The sequence below is a fragment of the Cottoperca gobio genome, chromosome 11, assembly GCF_900634415.1.
Source record: "Cottoperca gobio chromosome 11, fCotGob3.1, whole genome shotgun sequence".
In the NCBI taxonomy this organism is placed as follows: domain Eukaryota; kingdom Metazoa; phylum Chordata; class Actinopteri; order Perciformes; family Bovichtidae; genus Cottoperca; species Cottoperca gobio.
The window spans coordinates 10702051-10727750 of NC_041365.1; the positions used below are offsets into that span (position 1 = coordinate 10702051).

Below are 25700 nucleotides of genomic sequence, written 5' to 3' on the forward strand. Positions count from 1 at the left end.
AGAGATGGTTTGACGCTAAACACCCAAGCTTTACGGAATATAAGTAACCTTATTCCTGTTATTGTCAGTGATTCTCTCTGCAGAACACAACCTATTATACAACAAGGAGGAAAGAAAAGGCTGAGGAGAGCAGTGGAAGTAAAAGCAGCGTTGGCTGTCTACGCATGAACCCAGTAATACAGCTGCTATCGGCATGCTGTCACCTAAAAATTGTATGACATTGTAGATGGCGTTTTATCTGAGGTACTGGACAGAAGCAGCGATTGGAGAGACAGTTACACAATTAAAGGATTGCTTCATGGATTAAATCTCTGGAACCGGCCAATGTCTTTTAACTCATATTACTGCAACCTGTCAACAAGCAAGACACTAAAGTACCACCTGATCACTCACTCCAGCATCAGCTTCATGCCTGTATACTGCTTTGTAATATAATGGTATTTAGGATTGGACACAATACATAATTACAGCAATAACACTTGGAAACTGCAATACAATACACAGTACAATTGTTTCTCATCACAAGGTCCATTTAGTAGCTGTTTTGCAGCTTTTAATCACATTACCCTGTCCTCATCAGCAGATGAAGTTTGTCATGGAACTGTAGATGTTCAGATTTTTTCTTAAGGTGTTCAAAGAAGATTGGAAAATGAATAGAGCATAGAAATCCATAATAACTTGTAAAGGTATATCTGCTGAAAAAGATCATGTGCTTTCATAAATGCTCAAGAGCCGCTACTAAATAGAATAATCACTATTTCGTTTTTGAAGCTTATAATGTTTCGTTTATGTTGCGTCAGAGAGGCGCTGATTCAAACTCATAGCCATTTTGGGGTGTTGTTATATTGAATTCCCTCATATTATGAGGTGTGACTTGTAATCTTAAAATGGTTTTGTATTCACATTGTTAATATTCACAATATGAATATTTACACCCAAGTTGCTAATTTCAAGTCCTTGCTGGAGAACAAAACTTCAGCTAATTAAGATGAACTATATCCATTGTTTTGAGCTGTGGCACAGCACGTCCTTCGACTCAAAGGATGCTCTTGTCTTCCAGAGCGTAACAGATCCAAGACTCTAAGAAGCTTAAACCGCAGGCTTGTCTGTTTAGTATACGGCAGAATTTCTCTTAAATGCCAGTACATATTCAAAGCAATCACTGACCACTCAGAAATCAGCACAGAGAGCAGGAATGATAAGGAGGATGGTCAAGGTTGATATAATAAGGCCTCTCATTAATCTGAAATAAATACTTACAAATATATGTAGCAAACCTACTGGATCTTGTGCAATTACTATATCCTTACAAGTGCAATATTACACTTATTATAGCACAATAATTATATTCATACTAGCGCAATAAGTACATTTGCTTCAGTGAAATAATTTACTCTTACCATAGTGCAATATTACATAGTATTTTAAACATTTTTATTTACTATTCCAAAACCCGTTTCTGTTGACTGTGGATGTTTGTTGTTTTATTTGTGTGGTCTTTTCTTGTTTTTATTCTGTCTTTGAACTGCACTGATCAGGAGTAGCACTAATAATTTCATTTTATTCTGTACAATGGCGATAAAGGCTTTCTATTTCTATATTTCAATACAAACATTGTTAGTGTGTTTCTCTCTTTTACACACACATATTCTCTTTTTCTTGCACTTTACCTCCTGATGTGGCTCCTTTGCATCTAAATGAAAAGAAGTCAAATATTCTGGATTACAGCTGTGTCTGTGTGTCATAGCTAAATGCCAACTGTCTCTTGAGAGTGGTTTCAGCCTGTATGCGAACCCCAGGGGTTGAATGGGAGGCTAATGACTAGATATGGCACTGCTGGAATGAAGAATGTTTTAATATTAAAATGTATAGGACATTTTGTACAATTAAATCAGCTGGAACCTGAGAAGAGGCTCAATGTGATCATAACAACAACTATTTAATGGATTGAGTTCCAATTTTGTACAGATATTTATTTAATTTATTGTTTACTGAATTTCCTCTTGTGCCATGAGCAGGTTGATATATTTGGCTTTTAGTGAAATGTCTAGACAACTACAGGATTGATTGAAATGGCATTTTGTACAGACTGTCATGGTGCCCAGAGGATGAATGAATCTTAATAACTTTGGTGATTTCCTGACTTTTTATTTTAATTTATTTAATAGGGACAATGCAATTTAACAAAGTTTTAATATAGAGCATGAAACTGATGAGCTGCACAGAGAGTGTATAGCTATTACAATTCTTTTTTTACTTGTGTCCCTAGTTGGGCTATTACATGTAGAAAGAAAAATAGCTTTCACTATCATAAAACCCCAATACACTACAAATATAGAAATACAATACAATTGACATACCACAATATATATACAGCAATATACAAACATACACAAACAGACTTCAGGGTGAATTTTATCACTTTTGTATTCCCTTAACTTTTCATCTAACACAATCATCATGTAAAGACTTTAATGTATTTGCCAGATACATTGGTTATGACCAAAGACATGCACAACTAATGACATTCCCATTAGCCTCAGTCGTACTTTGTGTTTAGTCCTTGTTAGCAAATGTTAGCATGCTAACATGTTAAATGAAGACGGTGAACATGATAAATATTATACCTGCTAAACATGAGCATGTTAGCAAAGTGACAATAGCATTTAGCTCAGAAGAACAGGCTAACAGAGCTGCTAGCATGGCTGTAGAATATTTTTCTGAAACTGAAAATGCTATTGGTGAATGCTACAACAGGACTTTGTGGGAGCAGTCTGAGTCCGGTCTGCCAAGTTAGGGAATCAAGAGATGTACCTTTACTGTTTCGAAAGAACCGATTGGCAGTTTTTTGGACGCACTCTTCACATCGTAATCAGTTTGCTAAATAAGTAAATTCTCCTTTAGTTATTATTAAGCTGCCTGTCAAGACAGTAAAAAGATTCTGCCAATGTTCCTCGGTCAAAAGGCCTCGTACTGTACTGTATGTACAGAAAAAACAGAACCTGGACCCCTTTACCAGTCCTGGTGGTCACCATGGCAACAGTGGCAACATGCAGGCTGATCATGAGGACTATTGGGAACAAGGAGTTTCAGCATCAGCATATTTAGATGAGCTGAATGCACATAAAGGAAACCAAGAAGTCTAAATACTTTTAAAATACCAATTAAGGTTTACGCTTACAAAATATTATCGTGTACTGTTCCTTGCACTGCAATTATAATGCCATTGTATTTCCATTTATTCCATGTTTTCTTCTAGAAAAAGGAATCTGTCGTCTCAGTACTTTACTAAAGTGACTCCATGCCAACACTTCAGCAATATGCTTTGAAACCCTGAACAAAAGGTCCAGTTACATCCCCAGGGGTATATCAACATGCTTTTTTTCCAGAGGTATGAATGGATTTCCGATGAGAACAATATTTCATGCAAATAATTGATAGTGCACTGATAGAAGCAGGCAGATTATAAGCATTACGCATGGCAGCATGTGGATTCATAAAAGACTGCACCAAAATGTCTCTTAAATGGAGCCATGCAAGTATAATGTGAGTTCACAGTAAATGTCAGCCGGAATAATCATGCAAAAATGCTGAAAGGATAATATGACATAATTATAATGAATGTCCTTGCACGCAGAGGTTGTTCATCCAGGAACATTGTACCACATCTTGTTGTCTGCATGACCTTACTTTGTCTTTGCTCAGGTTAGTGCTGTTGCCAGGATACTATTTCCTATGGCAACACTTGAGCCAGCGAGGTGAGCAGCTCTGAAAGGATCCAGATAACTGGCTGCTCTGTATCCAGTGGACCGGAAGTCCATATATGACCATAGAAAAACATGCACAAACGCGCACAGCCGCACACAAACGCGCACAGAAACAGCCTTCAAAGTTCGGTTTGCCTCAGTGTGTTAGCTTATATTTTCTCCACACAACAAAATGACTTCCGGTTGATTCAGCTATGATTATTTGTATCTTTGGAGGTAATTTAATATTAAAAGGTAGTGCCATTAAGGAACAAGAATGCTCCCCTTATTACTCTTATTATCCTTTTTGAAAGATTTATCAGTAATTCTCTACAAGTTAGCGATTATTTTTGTTTTACACTCAAGTTATGTGACAAATGCAGCAAATTCAGCTACCTCTGAATAATGATTATATTTTATTTATATATATTTATTGTTCTGTTGTTCTAAACTCAATTTCCATCCTCATTTAAAGCAAAACGAGTGTGGCACTTCCATTACAAGAAGAACTAAAAGGAATTGTTGTATGAATATGTTATATGAATGCTTTATGCTTTATGGTCTCCGTCTGTACAAGAGTATACTGCCACCGTTTGTTGCAAGAGTGTTACTACCTCTGTGTGCAATGTTCCTGTTACTGATGTGCAAAAGCATAAAGTAATGTTCAAAATATATCTCTAAGTGTTTGAATCCAACCTGGAAAATAAAGTAAATTCCTTCAGAGCAAAACATCTTACTCTGTTGCACAATTCCAAAGTTGTGTACAATCTTTTACACTTTCCTTGCCTTTGTTTCCTCCCTGTACATTTATAATCTATAGCTGTTGCATTACAGAACACAGTGGCCAAACACCTATGAATGCTTCTCTTTTCACCCGAGTTTCCGGATCATCTTGGTCATCGCTGAACTCAAACAGCTGGACAGGATGCAGCACGTCATCACAACAGCACTACACCTACATTTGCCCACAGATCGTGAACCCTGCTGGATTCAGATGATGAAAGGGTGTGAGCTCATAATACACTGAGCTGCGCTGAGCATTGTATGTCAGGGAGAACTATTCATCAGTGTGACTCCATTATGACTCATCTGTACTAAACACCCACCACCTCTCTTTACAGTGCAAAGCTTCCCTTTGTGCTGCTGAGTGTGTCTCACCCAGTACCTTTTCCTTCCTTTGATTAATAGACCCACAACACAAGGATGTCAGTTTGCTGCATAAGTCTGTACATAGTGGTTACAAAATATGAGCATGGAATCAATTAGATAGGCCTATGCGGCTTTTTAGGAGTAATCAATAGATACAAATAAAAGGAAGGGAAATCTGTGTATAGTTGCAAGTATAGAGTAATCTTCTGTTCCACTGAATGAGACAAACCATGGAAAGATTATGGCAGTGTGCTTGTTTTCCAACTGTTTGCATGGTGCCCCACCTTATCTTTCCTGGACTTGAGACCTGGCCTGTGTGCTGCTGGGTTCTTAAACAGGAATCATTAGTTGAACATATGGATGGATGAACAATTCTCTAGCTTTACATGGGGTTTCTTCAGTTCTTTACAGGTGCTGTGGGAGACCCATAGAATATAAAACCATAGAATACAAAATCATGAATCAAATCATTGTATGAAATATTAATGCTGTTTGGTTTCATAGCAACAGGAAAAGTGAACTATTATTTATTATTTTATGGGTCACTAATTTCCTAATATTTTTTTGGAAGTTTCATAGAAACTTCTAAAACATTATTTATTGCTAATCAGTGAGGAAATGACAATGCTCAATTAACATAATTTCAATCAATTAATGATTCATTATTAATTGATTGTTTAATCTAGTGAGTGTTTCAGTATTTCTCTATGGTCAAGCAATTCTAAATATATGAGGAATTCAATTCCCAATAATAAACGACTAATTGCATTTTACTTGGGTTTAAATGTTGTAGTTAAAGGAAAAATCTATTTTCCGAGTGGGTACCAAATGACTTCTCTATGAGCATGAGGTATCTTACGCAAGTTAAATAAATATGGGTTAACTAGTTGTTTACATGTTGACAGATGCTACTGCATGAGTATGTATAAGTACATTTACTCAAGTAGCCTACTGTACTAAAGTACAGTTTTGAGGTACTAGTAAATTCAGTATTACTTTTTTGGCTACTTTATACTTCAATATTGTACTTTTTGCTGCACTACATGTATTTGGTAACTTAAGTTATTACTTACTTTCCGCATTCAGATTAATTATACAAAATATAATCAACAAATAATTATATTATTACTTTATTAACACTGTATTGATCTCCAGGGAAATTCACAATACCCAGTATATAAAGTTATATAAAGAAATGTATAAAATACACAACAAAAATAACACACCACACCACACTCACCATCTTTAATATTAAAGGGATATACACATTTATGCATGAATAATCATAATCCCATAATATAGCAAACAGTATGCTGAAATGGGTCATTCTGTAGAATGAGTACTTTTGGTAAGTATATGTTGATGCTAATACTTTTATACTTTTAGTTAAGCAACATTTTAAATGCAAGATTTTTATTCATACTACACTGTGGTAATGCTACTTTTACTTATCGTTTAAAAGACACTTCTTGTACAACTGTGCATGAGCATAGCTGTAAATCTCAAATGCAGGGTAAAAAATGAATGGCTAGTGAATGCCTCTCAACAGATTACCACTGTGTTTTGGCTGGTAAGTGATACAAATCTACTTGCCACTTGCATACTTTTCCAGCTTTTGGCTGCTATTTTTTGCCCTGCTCTATTATATCACTATGTGAAGAGCTCACTGTACATAACTCCTGCAGTTCTTACCCCTCGCCGCCTGGTTGCAGCAACAAGCGCTCGGAGGTGCATGTATCCACCATGGTCTCGACGCCCATATGAGGCGTTTACTTTCATATGTCCGCATTTTAAGTAGGACAGTAAACAGTAAAAGCTTTCTCTGTCCTGTTGCAGTTGCACTCATATATCAGATATTACAATGTCAAGGTTTCTTCTCAGAGGCAACCTCAGGAGATGCATTGCCTCTCAGATTAGGATGGCATCTGATCAGGTAACGTTAAACTGCGCTGGACTGGTGACAGAGGACTTTTGGGATGTTAGCATTAGCTTGTAGTTGTTATCGGACAAAGTAGCAAGGCTAGCTAGTTGCTGACTTGTAGTCAGGTTTCACTTCTTGTTTATCGATGACATTTCCGTGTATGCACGTTAAAGTTTAAGTTAGAAAAGTTGCTAATCAACAACTCTGAACTAAAAAGCTCTTGTTTTACTGTCTGTGGTGGAATGTAACGCATTACATTTTGCTCAAGTAACGTTACTTTACTTTAGTACACATTTGAGATACTACTGTACTTGAGAATTTTCGTTTTAGGCTACTTTACTTTTTGCTCTACTTTGACAACATTAGATCATGCTGCAGACTGTAATGAACCAGGAATACAATTCGACAAATGGATGTTTTTTGTTTTATTTGATTCAGTTCTGTGTATGGTGAACACTGAGGCGAAAAGTTGGAATATTTCATATCTATCTTATTCTTTAATTTTGTTGTCCCTACTTTTACTAAAGTATATGACCTCTGTACTTCCTCCAGAACTTGTGACAATGAAAGTCAATGAAACAATATGCACTTTTTCCACCAAAGACTTTATTGAACAATGCAGAACAGGGACATATCAACAGACAATAAATGGGTTTAGTAGCAGGAATAGAAGTGTAACCTTTAGCAGTGACAGCATAATAAAGGAATTCATAAAACAAACACATTAAATGTTCTGCACCATGTTTTCCAAAATATTAATTGAGTTTTCTGTTCTGTTATGGAGATGGGATTGCATAAGAGCTCACAAGAGTCTAATTTAGGAACACTGTTGTGTTCTTGATTTATAGCTATTATATTTCCCGAACAGATAAAGACATTTAAGACAATTGTGAATTATATTGTACTAGTATAAGCTTGTGAATTATATTGTTAGTATAAACGGATAGAAACAAGACCATGTATTCAGAGAAATTAGGTAGTTTACTGAAGCAACCAATAAATCGACGTCTGTACAACATTTTTATTGGTGTGTACCAGCAGTAAAAAGTGCACTGCTTGTATTTTAGGTTACATGATAAGCACATAGGTGAAAAACCAGGTTGACCACCAGAAGATAGTCTAGGAATAATAGCTACTGTACTTGTATGAGAATTGTGGCAATTTCCTCTGCTTATTCCAGCTTGGCGAGTTGGGCAAGGGAGCAGGTAAAGGTGGAGGTGGAGGAGGCTCTGTGAGGGAGGCAGGGGGTGCATTTGGAAAGCGAGAAGTGGCAGAAGAGGAGCGGTACTTCAGGTGAGAAACATGCCATTATAGTAGTAATCACACTGGCGAAGGCTCCTGCCTGTCTCCTTGGTTTTCCACACGATTTGAACCTAGTCACTTTGTTTCCACCTGCAGGCAGAAGGAGAGGGCGCAGATGGAGGCACTGAGGAAGCATCACTCAGAGGAGATTGATCACCACAAGAAGGAGATTGAGCGCCTGCAAAAGGAGATTGACCGCCACAAGGGCAAAATCAGAAAGCTGAACCATGATGACTGAGGCTCGGAAGCCTGGTCCTCTATTAAATAGTTGACTGCTGGTCAAGGCACGTCCTCTACAAGACTTCATCTGATCAGTAAAGCAGTTAACTTTTTTATTTCATTAAAGTGTTTGAACATCTGTGAGTCTTTGTAAATTTCGTTTGTGTTTTGTCAAATGTCATCTGTGGGTTGTGCTTTGAGTATCTGTTTGTTAGAAAAATTAGGCTGATCCTGTAGTCTGCACAGAATAGATGCATTACATTGGGCCGAAGTCGTGTCGGTCAAAGTTCATCCTCTGTGGTTGGATAGTTGATAATAAAGCGCTTGTTTTAAGTCAACGCACTGTCCGCCCAGGTTGAATTATGTAGCTACTTCGCCGGGATGTAACTATCCTCTAGCTTTGTTTATATGAAATCAAAGCTTATTTTCTACTTTATGTAAAGTAATATATCATACCTTTTGCAAGACACAGAAATTATACTAAGGATATAACACTGCATTTGGTGGCGATTATGTTGCAAATCGCCATGAAATGTAGCCAAAACGAACACACCCGCCCCTCTGCGCGTTCCACCACCCAAATCTCGCGATGATTGCTGAACGGTGGCGTTGTTCGGGCGAGCCGACGACGAGACCGTAGCTGTCTGGAAATTTGTCTCGTGGGTTGGACTCAAACGTATTCTTCATAATTGACATTTTTTGTACGTGCGGAAAGTTAATCGTTCCACATTTTTACACTCGCCATTATTAGTGTTCCGAATTGGACTGGTGAGTTTTGCTAACTATCTGTTTGCACCTTGTACGGAGCGCGCGCGCGGGTGTGTGTCTGAAAGCTGTCTTTCTGCACGGCGAGGCCTTCGTATAAGCTCGTTAGCTAGCCCGCTAACCAATATTATTGTTAGCTCAAGATACAAATGTTGGAGATGTATTTTGCTCTGAAAACTGTAAATTGCCTCTGTCTGTTAGAAAATTGCATTCGCCCAGTACACCCCGTGCATGTAAATGTGAACATAAATGTGTCCACCTCGCTAGCTATCAAGCTGCATGTGAAGGGGGCGGGACGGTGTCTTCTTTAAGTGACCGTGTTATGTTACCGTGCAATACCTGCACATTTTCACGTGAATTTCAATTATCCAACAGTATTTTTAACACATTCGATTCCTAGCAGACTATTATTTCAAATGAAAGTCACGTTAAAGGTGTTTAACTTGAAAGTCAGATCACAACATCCATCCGTTTGAAAACAATTTGCTTAATATTGTCTTTATTTAAACATGCATTCAGTTTCGGATTATGAAATCCCAGTATTTGTTGATCGATGTATGTATGTAATGCAATATTTATATTTCCTATGTGGAATAATGTGAATTCAACCGTCTAACTTTATTCTATTTTTTATTCTATTACTGTTTACTTATTTATTATATCTTGCTTTGGTAACACTGCAAATATCCCCACTGTGAGACTAATAAAGGGTTATCTATCGTGATCAAGAAGAATTCAATCTTAAATTGAACTTTAATAACAAATAGTTTTTCTTGGTTGCTATATTTTATATTTCAGAACAATGGCTGACGCTGAGGTGAACGGTAGCTCTGCCCCTGTTAAGGAGGAAGAAGAGCCTATGGATGTGACAACAACACACACAGAAAACTACCAGACACTCATTGATGCTGGGCTGCCCCAGAAAGTGGCTGAAAGTCTTGATAACATCTTCCTGACAGGTGGGTGACAGTTGTTTTGAAAGAGCTATGACATGTCATATTAAGAAGCTGTGCTGGAGTATTATAGGTGCATACTGTAGCTGAGCCTGACAATGAACATGCTTTGTAATTGTAGGTTTGGTGGCGTATGTTGACCTTGATGAAAGGGCCATTGATGCACTGCGTGAGTTCAATGAGGAGGGCGCGCTTACTGTGCTGCAGCAATTCAAAGAGAGCGACCTGTCTCATGTACAGGTATCTATCTACATGAATAGATTACTTTCATTTGTTGTCTTTGAGAGGAGTTTCATGTTAATGTAGACTAACTAATAATATCTCATTTGTTTTTTAATCTAGAATAAAAGTGCTTTTCTTTGTGGAGTCATGAAGACTTACAGACAGAGAGGAAAAACAGGGAAGTAAAGTACAAGAGTCCACCAAGGGCCCAGATGAGGCGAAAATAAAGGTAAACAAAGTCATGTGGCTGAGCTTTGTTGCATAGAAGATCAGAATACATTTCATACTAACATGCCTCTGCTGCCATGCAGCTCTGTTAATGTTTTGTTTTTGGTGTTTTTCAGTCTCTGCTGGAGCGGACAGGATACACCCTGGATGTCACCACAGGGCAGAGAAAGTATGGAGGTCCGCCACCTGATGATGTGTTCAGAGGAATACAACCAGGGATTGGAACTGAGGTAGACAAGTGATATGTTTATATATGAGCCTGTCATGACTTTAAAGTCTTGAATAGTACAGTTGGAGAAATATTCAATCTGTATAGTATCATTTATAATCCTGTAGAACATGCTGTATATTTATTTACAAATCCTTAAACCTGTCCCCCTATTTCTCTCTTCTTCATCAGGTGTTTGTTGGAAAAATCCCAAGGGATTTATATGAAGATGAGCTGGTGCCGCTCTTTGAGTCTGCTGGTCCCATCTGGGACCTCAGGCTAATGATGGACCCTCTCTCTGGTCAGAATAGGGGTTATGCCTTCATCACATACTGCAATAAGGATGATGCGCAAAAGGCTGTAAAGCTTGTAAGTAGCATGGAACGGTATAGGAAGAAACGATATAACAACTGAGTTAGTTTTAAAGGATACTCTAGACATTTTGAAAATAGTCTTATTTGATCTCTGGAGTATTACTTTTTTTTTCTTTCTTTTTTTAAGAATTCCAGCTTCAAATTGCTTAATGGTGTTCATTTACAATGAATTTTACACCATTTTTGGCCTCCATTTTATTTTCAGTGTGATAACCATGAAATCCGCCCTGGCAAGTACTTGGGAGTGTGTATATCTGTTGCAAACAATCGCCTGTTTGTCGGATCAATTCCAAAGAACAAGACAAGGGAAAGTATTTTGGAAGACTTTGGCAAAGTTACAGGTCAGTTTCAAAAGCACAGAGGTGGAATTTTGTCAGAAACTCATTCAAACAAATCCTCAGTCATAAAGGATGATGGACATGACAACCATTTTGGAAATTAGAGATGTTACTGTTTCTTCTCACAGAGGGTCTCCAAGAGGTGATATTGTACCACCAGCCAGACGACAAGAAGAAGAACCGTGGGTTCTGTTTCCTGGAGTACGAGGATCACAAGTCCGCAGCACAGGCTCGCCGCCGCCTAATGAGTGGAAAGGTCAAGGTGTGGGGGAACCCAGTTACTGTTGAGTGGGCTGACCCCGTTGCTGAGCCAGACCCAGAGGTCATGGCGAAGGTACGTCTCATGTCTTTCTCTTTAAAACACAAACGTGTACTTTTCTACAGGGCAACAAACCTGGAGTTTTTTTTGTCTTCGTAGGTCAAGGTGCTCTTTGTCAGGAAGCTGGCCACGGCAGTGACTGAAGAGCTTCTTGAAAAGACATTTTCTCAGTTTGGAAAGCTGGAGCGAGTGAAGAAATTGAAAGACTATGCTTTTGTTCATTTTGAAGAAAGGGATGCTGCCGTAAAGGTGGGTTTTCATGCTTTAGAACAGGCATTTTGCATGTCTGATGATTCGATGTATGTTGCAGTAATTGATTGATTGTTTTGTTTGGTTAGGCAATGGATGAGATGAACGGGAAGGAGCTAGGAGGAGAGGAAATTGAGATCGTCCTGGCTAAGCCACCAGATAAGAAGAGGAAAGAGCGCCAAGCAGCTCGGCAGACCACTAGGACTTCAGGGTGAGGCACAGAGACGCGTGTCTCCAGTGTTTCCCCCTGAAAGACACAAAATATGTTATTTACCAAATGTGCTCTTGTTTCATATCCGCTCAGTGTGAGAGTCTGAACTGTGTTTTGCTGTCATTTACTGCCGTGCTAGTTTCTCTCCTCCTTGATCTCTGTATTTCACCTAGGGGCGGGGCTTTGCACACAAACACACAGACAGCATTCAAACACTTGGCAGTCCACTTAATTGTTGCTCTCGCTACCAATATCTGCTGCTTTGTTTCAACAATGTTAGACTGAAAAAACGTGCATCCAGGCTGAAATTCAACCGTGGTGTACTGTTGGGGGATGCAGTGACTTAAACCAAGTAAGAGTAGAAGAGCTATGAGTAAGGAAAAGTCTGTAAGCTGCTAGGCTAATTTATACAGTGTAAAATGCCAGATGCTTAAGCTAATAGTGATGACTAGCCCCCCTCCCCAAAAAAAGCACTCAACCCAGGGGAAACACAGGACTCATCAGCTGCACAACCTATTCTCTCATAAAGAATTCATTAAATGTAACCGTATCCTCCCCTCTGCAGGTATGATGACTACTATTATTACCCACCTCCGCGCATGCCGCCACCAGGCCGAGGCAGGGGTCGTGGTGGCCGAGGGGGCTATTCCTATCCTCCAGATTACTATGGGTATGATGACTACTATGATGACTACTATGGTTACGACTATCATGACTACCGTGGTGGCTATGAAGACCCTTACTATGGCTACGAAGACTGTGTACAGCATGAGGGGCCGTGGTTCTCGTCCCAGCAGGGGGGGGCCTCCTCCACCTAGAGCTCGTGGAGCACCCCCGACACGAGGCCGCGGGGGCTATGCCCAAAGAGGACCGCCCCTTGGTGGTCCAAGGGGTGGCCGAGGAGGACGGGGAGCCCCTTTCCAGCCGCAGAGGGGCCGCGGTCCACGCGGGGCCAGGGGCAATCGTGGTGGTAACGTTGGCGGAAAGAGGAAGGCAGACGTGTTTAACCAGCCTGACTCCAAGCGCCGCCAGACCAACAACCAGCAGAACTGGGGGTCCCAGCCCATCGCCCAGCAGCCCCTGCAGCAAGGGGCCGACTATTCCGGTAACTATGGTTACAGTAATGACACCATGGAGTTTTCACAGGATTCTTATGGGCAGCAGTGGAAGTAGATGCACCCAAAGGTATTTGGCAACAAACAACAAAAAAAGAGAAAAACAACAATAAAAAGAAAAAAAACAGGAGATTGGCCACAATTTTTTGATTGACTTTTTATTCTTCACTCCTCATGAAAAAAAAATTAATCTGTATATATCTCAGAGAAAAAAAACGGACAGACTCCAGAATTGGCTCAAGATGATTGGCTGGAAAGCCTTTTGGCTGAAGAAGTGAAAGTAACCGTTGTGGTGAATCATTTCTTACTCCTACGGTTACATTGGGACATGTGTCTTTAAAAAAAAACACACAAAACACTTTTATTGTTACGTTTTGTTCCTGATTCATTTAAAGCCAACAATGAACATTTACAAAAAAAAAGTGGACATTCATTCTCAAAAGTCTGAGAGGACATTAAATAATGATATTGCCTTGCAGGAAGTTTTTGTCCATGCCCTTTCCTCCTTCCCCTTCTTGTACTCCCTTGATTTGTGGTTTCTCATAGTTGCTTAGGGACTTGCTTGTAAATAAATGCATATGGTTAGAGCTTCATACTTCATTTTTTGCAATGGTGGAGAAAAGAATCCACAGGAAGGAAGAAATCAAAGTTTTGTAATGTTCAAGTGTATGCCTAGCATTTCTAGAGGTAGACAAATTGTGTTTTTTTTTTAAACTGATACCATAACTTCCTATGTTTTCTTTGAACTTGCCCAATAGAATTTGGTTTGGCTTACCTTAAGAGCCATAGCAGTTTGTTCTGATGTTCTTTGTATTTATAACTTTTACGTTTGTTCCGTTTCAATAAAACTCAGCTGAGCATCAGTCAATTGTCAGATACTCAAATTCAATGTTGTCATTCAGTATTTGATTTGATTTTTACCTCAATTCTCTTATTTGGATGAAGATCTTCTTTTCCAAGTCAAATTTTTTTGCAAAAGACTGAAATTGCGCAAGAGGATGATAACAGGATTTTAACCCTTTACTTTTCAGTGCATGTTACATCAGACTACAGTCATTTCCTGCACTCAGAATTTATATAGTGAATATCGAAGCAATACCAACAACTGCAATTTTGATTTCTTGCGATTACTCAAGATTGTCATTAAAAATTTGTGTGCACGGGTAATCTGTGTATGCTTGAGTAAACTTCAGCCTTCCCTCACTAAATGCTATTCCATGCCATTCATGAAGACGAAGAAAACACTGAGTGCTTCATATAGGTAATTTATATTTGTGAAAATTGTTGATGCTTAAATTAGTACAGTCCTTTCACTTTACACTTTTACCTCTTCAGAGCCAGTCGGAGAAATATTTTTGGGACGCAGCCAAGGAAATGCATTTCTTTTGCAGAACCATAGAAAATGTGCTGAGATTTGATTTGATTTTGTGCAAATTATTTTAGGGTGTAGTATAGTAGCACAGCAAACCTGCATTATTTTCACAGGTGTAAATTTCCCGTGCTTTGCAACTCCAGAGTTGTTGTTGTTAACATGAATGGTGTTTATTAAGGCAGGTTGACATTTACTGAAGCATATACTGTGTATACCTGTTAAAGCAAACTTTAAAGACAAGGACAATCTTGGATAATGGTAAAATGTCACTTGCACTGGTATGATCCTGATACCGACACCCTTACAACAGTTGGAACAACACATTTGACTTTGAATGGATTTGTACTTGTATGCTGAGTTGTCTCCAATTAATTTTTTATTTCCAAAATCTGCACATCATCTCAACCATCTGTGCTCTCCTTTTTGAAGACACCAAGGATCTGACCATCCAAAGGGTTAAAATTCTAAAATGTGCCTTCTGCCATAGCAAGTGACCACCTCTCAGAAATTGTTTACTATAGAAAAGTGTTTTTTAGCATCTGCCTTTTGGTACCATGGTATCATTGTATTTTGTTTCATGTGTCTGTCCTCTTATTCCAACCTGCCTAGGTGGCGAAGCATTGAGAGCGGCGCCACTAGAGTGAGGAACTCACCTGAACGGTACTTGAGGGTGAGCTAGCCTTGCACAGAGTACTGTCTCCTCTCCTGTAGCTAATTGTAATCACTGGAGATACACTAGCCATAATTACACTTTGTTCTTATTGTTTCCTTACTAATATACTGCACTACGAATCAATCTCTTTTTTATTCAGTAGGAGTGTAATTCTTTCTCCCCCCCCCCCCAGGCTATGAAGAACACAAGTCACTAAAGTTGACTGAAGAATCATTGGAAATATTAAACCTTTATTGTTTTCAGCATGTTTCTGGGGTTTCGAGAACACATGAGCAATGTTTATTTCGATCACATTCATAGTGCATATTTTTCCCCTTAATCCAAATGAAAAGATTGTGCTCAAATTAAGAGCCAAATGGATGTTTCTTTAGACTGGATTGAACAGCCAGAAGTCAGACATTCAAGGATTTGGAAAGCACTATGAACCCCAAACCCTGCAAACACCTGTTGCCTGTCTTGGCTCACTGCACCAAAATCTCCTCAGCTGTCTGCACACACATTCTGTGACGGTGGTGGTGGTGAACATTTCCCCTCCTACGCCGCTAGAGGTAGCAGTTCGACACTAGCACGACTAGTGATCCATTGTTCCTTTACCCGGACGCTGCATTTATTGGCCATTACCTGAGCTGGAAAAGTGTTAAATAATAGATAGATAATAACTAGAGGAGCTGTTATTGAAATGTATTTGAATTGCAGTGAGAATTCTGAATGAATACTGATACAATTGGCTGATGTTGGAACAATGGCTGTGCCTCAAAACAGATGTATGTACCCTTTACCGCCAGTAGATGCCACTAGTATTTATATTGCACAGGTAAGACTGAAATAGGAGCACAGTATTATATCAGAAAGCTAATTGTGTCACACAGTTTGCATTGAAGTGCCATCAAATGCTGGAGATTCCTTTACAGTTTCTCATCAGAACTGTGTCTTTATATGTTGCCTCTTGTCACCAGGCAGTAAAGGAGCTGCCCCCCCCCCCCCCCCATCCATGTGAATGAGTTCACACAAATGGAAGGGACTGATTGGTAAGATTGTTCATTATCTGTATTATCAGAAAGTTGCACCATGTTTCTACTTTTAAATGTAGTTATATATTAGAACATAATGTTTCATTTTCTATTTGTCTCTTTAGATTTGAATGTATTGTCCCAGAGGGATATTTGTTTTCACAGTCAGTACACAGAAACATGGATATACATACAGCAACACATAGCAACTGAACATACACATGGCAACATATAGATAAACACATGGCCACATACAGTTATGGACGGTACACAAAAACTTAATGTATACATTTAATCAATTATCCAAGTTCACAACCGTGTCCACGAGGCAGATTGTTCAAGGCTGCAGAAGGAACTTTTACTTCTGACCTCTTTCCTTCCCAGAGCAAATATGCTCTGTAAGATCTTGTTCAGAATTAACTTGGCATCAAGTCACATATCTGACACATAAGCCGTTGTAATGGATATTATTGCATCATATTAAAGACGATATCTCTCTAGTCGTTGGCGTCGATGATCATGTTGATGCTTAGAAACAGATTGACCAAGATTTGTTAACATGCCCTCGTCTGTGTGGCACTTTTCCAGCTCTGAGTCAGGAGACTGTTCTCCACGTGCGGTGACGCAGACTCATCACAGGGTTTCACAGCCCTCAGAATGAACTTCTTACTGGACCAGGTCCAGTACTCATAGCTGGTCACAAGCTGGTCTCCGTGTTCCCAGCTCAGCAGAAGGCACAGGTGAGAAATAATTGTGGACTAGTGCAGCTACTTTTGTATTGTTGGACCAACTTCTTGGTCTCTTAATGTAAATATCACATTCAAATCTGTTTTCATTTAAAGAGAAGTTCATTTGTCTTGAGAAATGTCTATCGTGGGTCCTGGAAATCCTTGAAAGTTTATGAATTTGAGGGATAAAATCAAGGCCTTAAACGTTTTTGAAAATAGACAGACATGGGTATAGAAAGTGCTTGAATTTATATATTTAGTGCAAGAATAGAATGTATTTTTCCTTTTTTTCCTTAGCTCTGTAAATAAGTCTGTCTATCGCTATGCTTATACAATATATAATTTCTCTGTGCCGTGTCATGCCTCTCTTTAAATTGTTGTCTTTAAGTTTCTGTAAAGCCTGCTAGTTCTCATTATAAATCTTCACTGTTGTAACAGTTGTAAACATTAATCCTTGTCTATGCTTTGTTGGGTCCTTGAATTTGGTCCTTGAAAGTCATTGAAAAGTCCTTGAATTGGGTGTTAAGAAGAAGGTGTGCGAAGCCTATATTCTAATGGTTAATGTATTTTCACTTGTTGCAGATGGTAGGAGAACACAGCTGATGGACATGTGATCCAGAGCTCTGTCCAGCAGACTGCAGCTTCCTTATCCAGTTTAAATGATTATCAATGTAAAGGGAAATGATCTGTTGCTCTTGATTGTTGAATACATGTTTTTGGTAGTAAGTAAAATGTGATGTTACATGTGTTGACTATCCAATTGTTTATAACAGCTTTTTAGTATGAACAAAGGGAACCTAGTCGTACACGAACCAACCAGCCAGTCACACGAGGTAGACTTGTAGGTAGGTAGTTTTTCTCTATTTTTATAATACTTAACATTGTTCAGAAGTTGGCTATAGTAAGTATTATTCTAAGAGTTGTTTACTATTTATTTATTTATTAAATTCTAGTGTGAAATGTTTTTCAGATAATCTGATTTTCATTTAGATCTGTTTTGCACAAAAGTTCATTATACTTGATTTTTGTTGTCCCAATAAAAAAGGTTTTCTAATAAGTGTTGCATGAATTCGATAAAGCATTCAAAGCAGAGCAATATGGCTTCCCCTTGTGTAAGGTTTACAATGCTTATCATTGACATTAAGTGTGGTAATATGTCGCTGCTAATCCTAGTCCACATATGCGGAATGTAATTATACCGGTTGGATGTCTAAATCTGGGACATGTAAACATAATGGGCGGAACAGTAACCGTCTGGTTCACTGTGTGGTTAAATGAAATATGGTTACGGCCTGTCCCGTCTTATCTTGTAATTCAGAAAATGTACAATTTTTTGCGTGCATATTTAGGGTTTTAATAATTTTCTGATCGAAGGGTCTTTGGTTGAGCCCGTGGAGAAGTTGCGGATTCAATGATGCTCACAACATGCACACACGGAGCCTTACAGGATATTAGTTAGCTGGTTACGACCACAGGCTGTATAAGGTGCTGCTTGTTGTCATTTTAGGACACAAACCTAATGCGAAGCTCTGTTCTGGGTGCTCTCAAATTAAATATGTGGATCTTAACAAGACACGAACTTGTGAAATTGCAAGTCAACCCGATCTGCTAAATGTAACTGGATAATATAACAAATGTAGTCTTGTGCATCATAACGCACTAATTATCCTGCATTTAACACCATGAAACGGAACAAAATGCATGAGCATGGCTCATTGAGCGGAAGTTCCTGACTTTTCAAAATAATACATTTTCAATTGAGAAGAAATAAATTAAAACGTCTCATTCTTACAACTTAAGTTTCATATTTTCCGTCCACACATCTACGGATAATTTGCTATTTGTATTTTAGCATCTCTTTGCGATTTAATTTAGATTCATATTTGTATAGCCATTATAACCTAACTATATATTTGTATTGGTTCTGGTTTGAATCAATTATTAATTAATATTGACGTAAAATCATTAATAAATATTTAGTTGTATAAAACTGATAAACTTTGAACGATTTGCATTTAATAAACTGCATAGTCACGTGACGCTACTACGTCACATGTAAGTCGGGGAAGATGGCGGCCGCCGGAGGAGAGTCTTCTACCGAGAATGTGTCGGATGAATTATTTCAAAACTTTTACACGGAGGTATGTTAAAACTTATGTGACTGCATGTGTTTTGAAAGAGTCGGCCGCTCTCTGTACATCGGCTAAAGTCGGCTACTTAACGGTTCTCGTGTTTATCACCTATTAGGCCTCCCAGACATGGACATCAGCTAACGCTGAGAAGCTAATGTTAACGTTTGCTGAGATGTTTTCTTTCTGGTGTTATCAGGATACCAAGAAAGATCGTCTTATGTTGTTGGTTTCATTTTCTGAACAACCACAAGTCACTTAATCTAAATCACAATTGGATAACTATTAATTATCCTTAAGGCAGTTGATGTTAGCCTTCTCTCTAGCAGCTTTATGAATCGCAGTGCAGTGTATATCCACGCTTTGACCAGGCACATCATATCAAATGAATGAGGTCAGGCTCCCAGAAAAGGTGCAGAGCAGCCTCCTGTTTATCACATTTCACTCCTGAATGATGGCTGTACACTCGCACATCCCCAGAAGAAAAGCATATTAAGAACATCACAATAAAGTGCAGCTTTAGATGGACGTTGTAGTTTGACTTTAAACTCGACTTTATGTATATCACAACTTTTAATACAAACATGCAGCCCGAAGAGCATCACGTAGAAGAAATACATATTTGGAAGACAAAAAATTACAACAATAAATACAAGTCAAAAGAATGAAGGGATATTTTTTTTAAAGTCATAAAATCTTATAAGATTAATAATTTAAAATAACTACAATTTAAAGATTAAAATGATAGGTCGTTAATATCCTTTTAAAAATACAGAAAGAGCTTTCCATTCTTTATTTTTTTATGGACATTTTTGACTGACATTTACAACCATTTTTACTTTGTCTGTTTGTACCAAGCAGAACGAAAAGAAAACAGTCTGGTGATAACCTTACATGACACCGTTTACATCCATGACAAATATTAGTCGGGTAGTATAACTAATATCAATGATAGCAAATAGTACAAGCGCAAACAAGACAATATAAAACCAATTAACGAAAAAGAAACAAATGACGATGAGAAACAAAATTCAAACATGGGTGGTTCAGAGGACAAAGTCTATTCTTGGTTGTATTTTGAAAGTTTTCATGGCCATTATGTTTTTTTGACAGGTGAAGCAGATTGAGAAGAGAGACTCTGTGTTAACCAACAAGCAGCAGATCGACAGACTGCTCAGACCTGGCTCATCCTACTTCAATCTCAATCCCTTTGAAGTAAGTGTGCCACCAATGAAGTACTTTCATTGTTGTTTGTTTTCATTTTTTTGTCTGTAAATAAATGTTAGATGCCAATATCAAGTTATTACACCTAAAAGTAAATCTGGTCAACAGGCAAGTATTGATTTTATAATGACATTTTGGGAAAACAAGTAATATATCATGTGTTAAGTTATGAAAATATTTGTTTTTTATATTTATAAATGTCTAGCATGATTGATGAATGTAACAAAACAAAATTCTGTCAAATTGAAATCAAATTCCCAACTTAATTGGTCTGAAATTTTAGCGTTTTCTCTTGCATAATGTTTCCAACGTCTGCATTTTCCCAAAAACAGAATCAGAGAAAAAGGGAAATTACCTCATGTGTTGATCTTTTGGGTATATTTCATTTACAATCTCAATAGGCTGACAAATCTGCTGTCATCAAGCCCTCATCAGAGTATGAGCCACCATTACTCTCATAACAATTTGATTACAGCATAATAATTATCTTGTATTGACACTTTGGTTAGGATACCTATGTCTAATAAACCAATGTTCACGTCATGTTCAGGTGCTCCAAATTGATCCAGAGGCAACAGATGATGAATTGAAGAAAAGATTTCGGGCGGTAAGATTCTAAATAAACTATTAATTTCCCTGGTGTCCTCTGTGAAACCTTGACTTAGCTGTGGATGTGGTGATGGAGCCACAAAGTTTTATCTTCATTTCTAATATTTGGTCTCTTTAAATCTGCAGTTGTCCATTTTGGTCCATCCAGACAAAAATCAGGATGAACCAGACAGATCACAGAAAGCCTTTGAAGGTACATTCATTAAATCCCTGATTATGTGCATGTTGTAAATATAATGTACATTTACTGTCATTAAACTGATAAACTTGTTTCTTGCTGTCCCAGCTGTGGTTTAGTATGATAACAAACACAGCTTCAGCCTTTATGCATGCTGTCAGTAGATAAAAGAGAAACACTTAAGTTTAATTTCCCATGAATGTCTCACTGTTCTAGCTGTGGACAAGGCGTACAAGCTGCTACTGGAACCAGAACAGAGGAAGAGAGCGCTAGATGTGATCCATGCAGGACAGGAATATGTGGAGCATAACGTGAGTTTCCAGCACATTCAAGACATTTTGCCTCCATGGTACTTCGCTCTCCCGATTTCTCTTTGTTGGGTTTTTTTTTTTTTTTTTTCTCTTCACTATTTGTTTGGTAACATTATATTCGCTGCCAACAGGTAAAGGAGAAAAAGAAACAGTTGAAGAAGGATGGTAAGCTGTTGGATGTGGAGGAGGACGACCCTGAAATGGTAAGTCAAAACGTGCTGGAATTGAAAATAAAACTGAAAGTGAAGGAAAATGTATAATTAAAAATAGTTTAAGGCATAATTCCAATACAGATAGTAATTGGTGTTATTGGACATGCAATTTGTTATAGCTGTGAAAGGCATTGTGTGTATTTCTATCAGTTTGTGAAAATTCTATTTTAAAATAATCAAATATTTGTCATGTCACCAAATATGACTTGACTTTTCCTTTTCCAGTTTAAGCAAGCCGTGTACAAACAGACCATGAAGCTGTTCGCAGAGCTTGAAATCAAGAGGAAGGAAAGGGAAGCAAAGGACATGCACGAAAGGTAAATGACACGCAGTATGTTTATAACCTGTTTTCTATTCTTATAAGATGTAAAAACTATGGTGACCTGCCTTAACCTCTTTATTTTAATCTCCAAATGATGTAAATTGTGATTCTACATTGTTTCACAGATTTCACCATTGAAAGAGAAGCATATATTCATTCATCTTCTCTTAATTTACCAGAAAAAGGGCAAGAGAAGAAGAAATCGATGCAGCAGACAAAGCAAAGCGGGAGAGAGAATGGCAGAAAAACTTTGAGGTGGGTTCCTCCATGACTGGTGACTTACTTAGAAATGGAAACATGATCGCTTAAAGGGAGAAACGTGCAACCTTTTGTTTTGTGTCCAATCAATGTTGATGGTAAATGTAGTCTATTGAATCAATAAATTCCTCAGTGTTGATATATTGACTGAGTCACGGAGCAGTGCCTGCCGTCTCTAAATGTACCAAAATGCATTGTGCGTGAGGTACGGACGCGCCGGATCCTCGCCGGCCATCATTTCTTGCACGACTAATGCGAAGACAACAAGGAAGTTCTGTTTTTTAGCCGTGGCCAGAGGCATTATGTTTTCAGGTTGTCCTTTGGCCCACTGTCGTGAACATGATTTGTCGGGAGCGCCTGGAGAGGCTTTCTGCAAATTTAGCATAAACATCCAAAGGTCACTGCAAACCCAAAAATGTGTTAAAGAATAAAAGTGATGACATTTTGAACAGACATGGATGTAAACTGCAACTTGGTTGGCGAAGGCAAACAACCATGAGGCAGTAATACTGGTTTAAGACATGCTATGACTTCAGAGCAGCATATAGAGCCTGCGCCCCCTTGTTACCCAGAGGTGGAGACTAGAAATACCCTGTAGTTCTTCCTCGCATCAATTGGAAGCACTGGATGCAGGACCAGAGCACACAGGAATGTATTGCTTAAATTGACTACATTTACCATCAACACTAATTGGACACACATTTTTAAATGACTGTTTTTGTAACCCATTTTTCAGGAAACGAGAGATGGGCGTGTGGACAGTTGGAGGACCTTCCAAGCTAAAGGCAAGAAGAGCAAGGAGAAAAAGAACAGGTCCTTCCTCAAGCCCCCGAAAGTAAAGATGGAACAGAGGGAATGATGCTGTAAAATGGGACTCTATTAGATTAAACCCACTGTTCTAAAAACCCTAGTTCTGTTTCCTCACCTCGTCCTCTGCAGTCAACTGTGAAGTCGTCATCCGGATACGTTGTACAACAACTTCCTCATCCTGACCAACGTAGTTTTGTACTTGGTTTTCTAATGTACATATTTGTGATCTAGACCCAGAGATCATACCTGCCTCATGTAAGAAAGAGAAAATGATGCATCTTCTCTTCTGTAACTGATGAGAAATATGTGGTTTGTCATTGTTGTTGTTCTTTTTCTTTTTTAACTAAATAAAGCTTGAGCATTACAAGCCAAAATTACAGTGGTCTAGAATTTGCAATTTAAAAAGAATCCGTTTGAGGATCTGGTAAGACACTTCACCAAGACACTGACTGGATTTACACACGACTTAAAACATGCCGTCAGATTAAAGCAGAACAGGAACATTTCTGGACCGTCCACCAAAATATTGAGTACAACTAGGTTGTTCTTTTAGTGTCTTACTTCTCCATGTCTTAAATGTATTCATTAAGATATTGTCAATAAAAACACCTGACTGGTGTTTGTTGCACATAATTTCCTATTTGTTGAATAAAATCCTTTTACCTGTTTAGTTTCTGCTTTGGATTGTAAATGGTTCCACAAAATGAAAGCAGCTCAAGAGTGAACACTGGATCAATAAAACTAGTCATTGAGGCCAACATGTCAGAGATTTGCTCAATTTTATATATCCATATTTCACAAATTGTACAAAGACTGACAGTACAAAGCAAAACAATCCATATCAACTTCTCTAAAATGAAAAAAATCTAAAGAAACAAAAAGATGACAGCCAAATAAATGTGCTTATTTTCTACTCTAATCCCCTTCCCTTCATGAACACTTTGTCCTTGGAGGATCTAGATTGTCTCTTAAATGTTACGTCTCACATGACTTTGCACTGATCACCTCCAACAGCAGGAGATCCATTGCTGCTTCCCAGCAGTCCGTCCAGACTGAGGCCTTGGAAGGCTCCGAAGAAGGAGTCGTCCTTCACTGAGGCTGTTTTTTTGGCTGTAGTGTTATGCTGCATGTGGAAGAGAGGGTGGAGATTGTTGGATATGTATACTGACAACCAGGGGCTGCAAATAATTTATATTCATTATCAAGTGTCGATCATTTTCTAGATTATTCAATTAATTGTTTGGTCTAAAAAAATGACAGAAAAAAAGTCCAAGATGATGTTTTTAAATGTTTCATGAGTCCACGACCCAAAGTTATTCACTTTAATGTGATTTAAACTTTAAAGATTATCAAAATAGTTGGCCATTATTTTTCTGTTGACTAATTGTTGCAGCTCTACTGACAATATCTTATAGTTCACTTACCCTCGGGAGGCAGTGGTGGCTCCTGAAGTGAGTTCTTCTGACCGTCCTCTCTGCATTTTTCTTGGCCAGCATGGCTTGCTGTCGTTTCCTTTGGCAAACAGCACAGAGCAACATTAGGAACAGCACATGGGGAAGCAGCTTATTCATGTGCGGAACAGCCTTATACTCATTAAGACAAGTCTGTCTCGCCAAGCCAGATAACAAAGAAAGACAGTAACTGAAACTCTTAATGAGTTTTCATACTGGCGGAGAAGACTGAACACTGTACTGTGTTACCCTACCTTTCTCTCTTCAGCTCATCCTGGTACATTCTGAGCCAGGAGTCCGGGACCTTCTGGCTGCTGGCGGGAAGGCTTCTCTGGCTGCTGGCGGGAAGGCTTCTCTGGCTGCTGGCGGGAAGGCTTCTCCTCCTGCTGACGCTCTTCCTGCGGGGTAAGCTGCTTCTGCGGACAGCGTGGCTGCCCTTGGTTCCCCTCTTGGTGGAGGTTTTTTTCCCCGACACACAGCTGGTGAACTGCTTCAGAGGAGCACCCAGCGACATGAGGGAATCCATTTCAAGAGCTGTCCCGTGTTGTTTGTGGAGTTTCCCGGGCTCTGTGACAGCTCACAGGATTATGTACTGATGTCCAGGACAGAAGTCAGTGTTGTTGCTCTACTACAAATAGAGAGAATAACAATTATGCCCACTAAGAGTAATATCCGCTTAAATTAACAGAAATATTTCATGCTGCCTTCAATTCTTTATTTTTTTATATCAATTAAGAAAAAGCACCTGAACAGAAATTACCTACATTTAGTTTGAGTTAAATCAACAAATACTTCTACAGCAGTGATTCTCAAAGTGGGGTCTGTGAAAAGTTATTTGGACTAATTCATTTAAATTATGATATAATTGTTTTGTTTTTTTAATTCTGCAAAAAAGGCTTCATAGTTCAACCAATAATATTTAGATGTTTTAATCTATAATAGTTAATAGATCACTAATTTTTAATTTAACAAATCTATAACTCTCAGACTCTGCAAATATGTTTAATACATGTGTTATATCTTTCCAATACATTTCTCTTGTGTTGTTCTCCCACATATACAAGACCAAAAGTGTAAAATTAGGCTACATCAAA

The 25700-nt window shown here is 38.5% G+C and overlaps 3 protein-coding genes and 1 long non-coding RNA gene across 4 annotated transcripts; all 4 read left to right on the forward strand.

The window, feature by feature from the left end:
* Nucleotides 1-6644: 6644 nt before the first annotated feature.
* On the forward strand, nucleotides 6645-8481 carry atp5if1a (ATP synthase inhibitory factor subunit 1a). The gene is made up of 3 exons (XM_029442704.1): nucleotides 6645-6828; nucleotides 7997-8109; nucleotides 8215-8481. The coding sequence occupies exons 1-3, from the start codon at nucleotides 6757-6759 to the stop codon at nucleotides 8354-8356; spliced, it is 327 nt and encodes a 108-aa protein (XP_029298564.1). The 5' UTR covers nucleotides 6645-6756; the 3' UTR covers nucleotides 8357-8481.
* Nucleotides 8482-8921: 440 nt separating this feature from the next.
* LOC115015412 (heterogeneous nuclear ribonucleoprotein R-like) lies at nucleotides 8922-14203 on the forward strand. Its single transcript, XM_029442703.1, is given in 13 exon segments — nucleotides 8922-8996; nucleotides 9901-10061; nucleotides 10177-10295; nucleotides 10398-10445; nucleotides 10447-10506; nucleotides 10622-10735; nucleotides 10906-11082; nucleotides 11293-11428; nucleotides 11554-11759; nucleotides 11844-11993; nucleotides 12083-12204; nucleotides 12770-12961; nucleotides 12963-14203. Coding segments are annotated over 12 exon segments (1896 nt in total). The 5' UTR covers nucleotides 8922-8996; nucleotides 9901-9904; the 3' UTR covers nucleotides 13378-14203.
* A 2195-nt stretch (nucleotides 14204-16398) lies between these two features.
* On the forward strand, nucleotides 16399-18159 carry LOC115015414 (uncharacterized). Its single transcript, XR_003832991.1, has 2 exons — nucleotides 16399-17114; nucleotides 17685-18159. It is a non-coding gene; the product is annotated as an uncharacterized LOC115015414 (long non-coding RNA).
* Nucleotides 18160-19126: 967 nt separating this feature from the next.
* Nucleotides 19127-23821, forward strand: dnajc8 (DnaJ (Hsp40) homolog, subfamily C, member 8). Its single transcript, XM_029442586.1, has 9 exons — nucleotides 19127-19243; nucleotides 20345-20446; nucleotides 21006-21062; nucleotides 21191-21257; nucleotides 21459-21553; nucleotides 21685-21756; nucleotides 21991-22082; nucleotides 22267-22342; nucleotides 23082-23821. The coding sequence occupies exons 1-9, from the start codon at nucleotides 19172-19174 to the stop codon at nucleotides 23202-23204; spliced, it is 756 nt and encodes a 251-aa protein (XP_029298446.1). The 5' UTR covers nucleotides 19127-19171; the 3' UTR covers nucleotides 23205-23821.
* Nucleotides 23822-25700: the final 1879 nt, after the last annotated feature.

Bases quoted from the DNA above. Each gene is read 5' to 3' on its own strand.
- atp5if1a (XM_029442704.1), top strand. From the start codon at position 6,757: ATGTCAAGGTTTCTTCTCAGAGGCAACCTCAGGAGATGCATTGCCTCT. The intron at 6,829-7,996 runs GTAACGTTAAAC...TGCTTATTCCAG, and splicing joins TTAGGATGGCATCTGATCAG to CTTGGCGAGTTGGGCAAGGG. The intron at 8,110-8,214 runs GTGAGAAACATG...TTCCACCTGCAG, and splicing joins GAAGAGGAGCGGTACTTCAG to GCAGAAGGAGAGGGCGCAGA.
- dnajc8 (XM_029442586.1), top strand. From the start codon at position 19,172: ATGGCGGCCGCCGGAGGAGAGTCTTCTACCGAGAATGTGTCGGATGAA. The intron at 20,447-21,005 runs GTAAGTGTGCCA...CGTCATGTTCAG, and splicing joins TCAATCTCAATCCCTTTGAA to GTGCTCCAAATTGATCCAGA. The intron at 21,063-21,190 runs GTAAGATTCTAA...TTAAATCTGCAG, and splicing joins TGAAGAAAAGATTTCGGGCG to TTGTCCATTTTGGTCCATCC.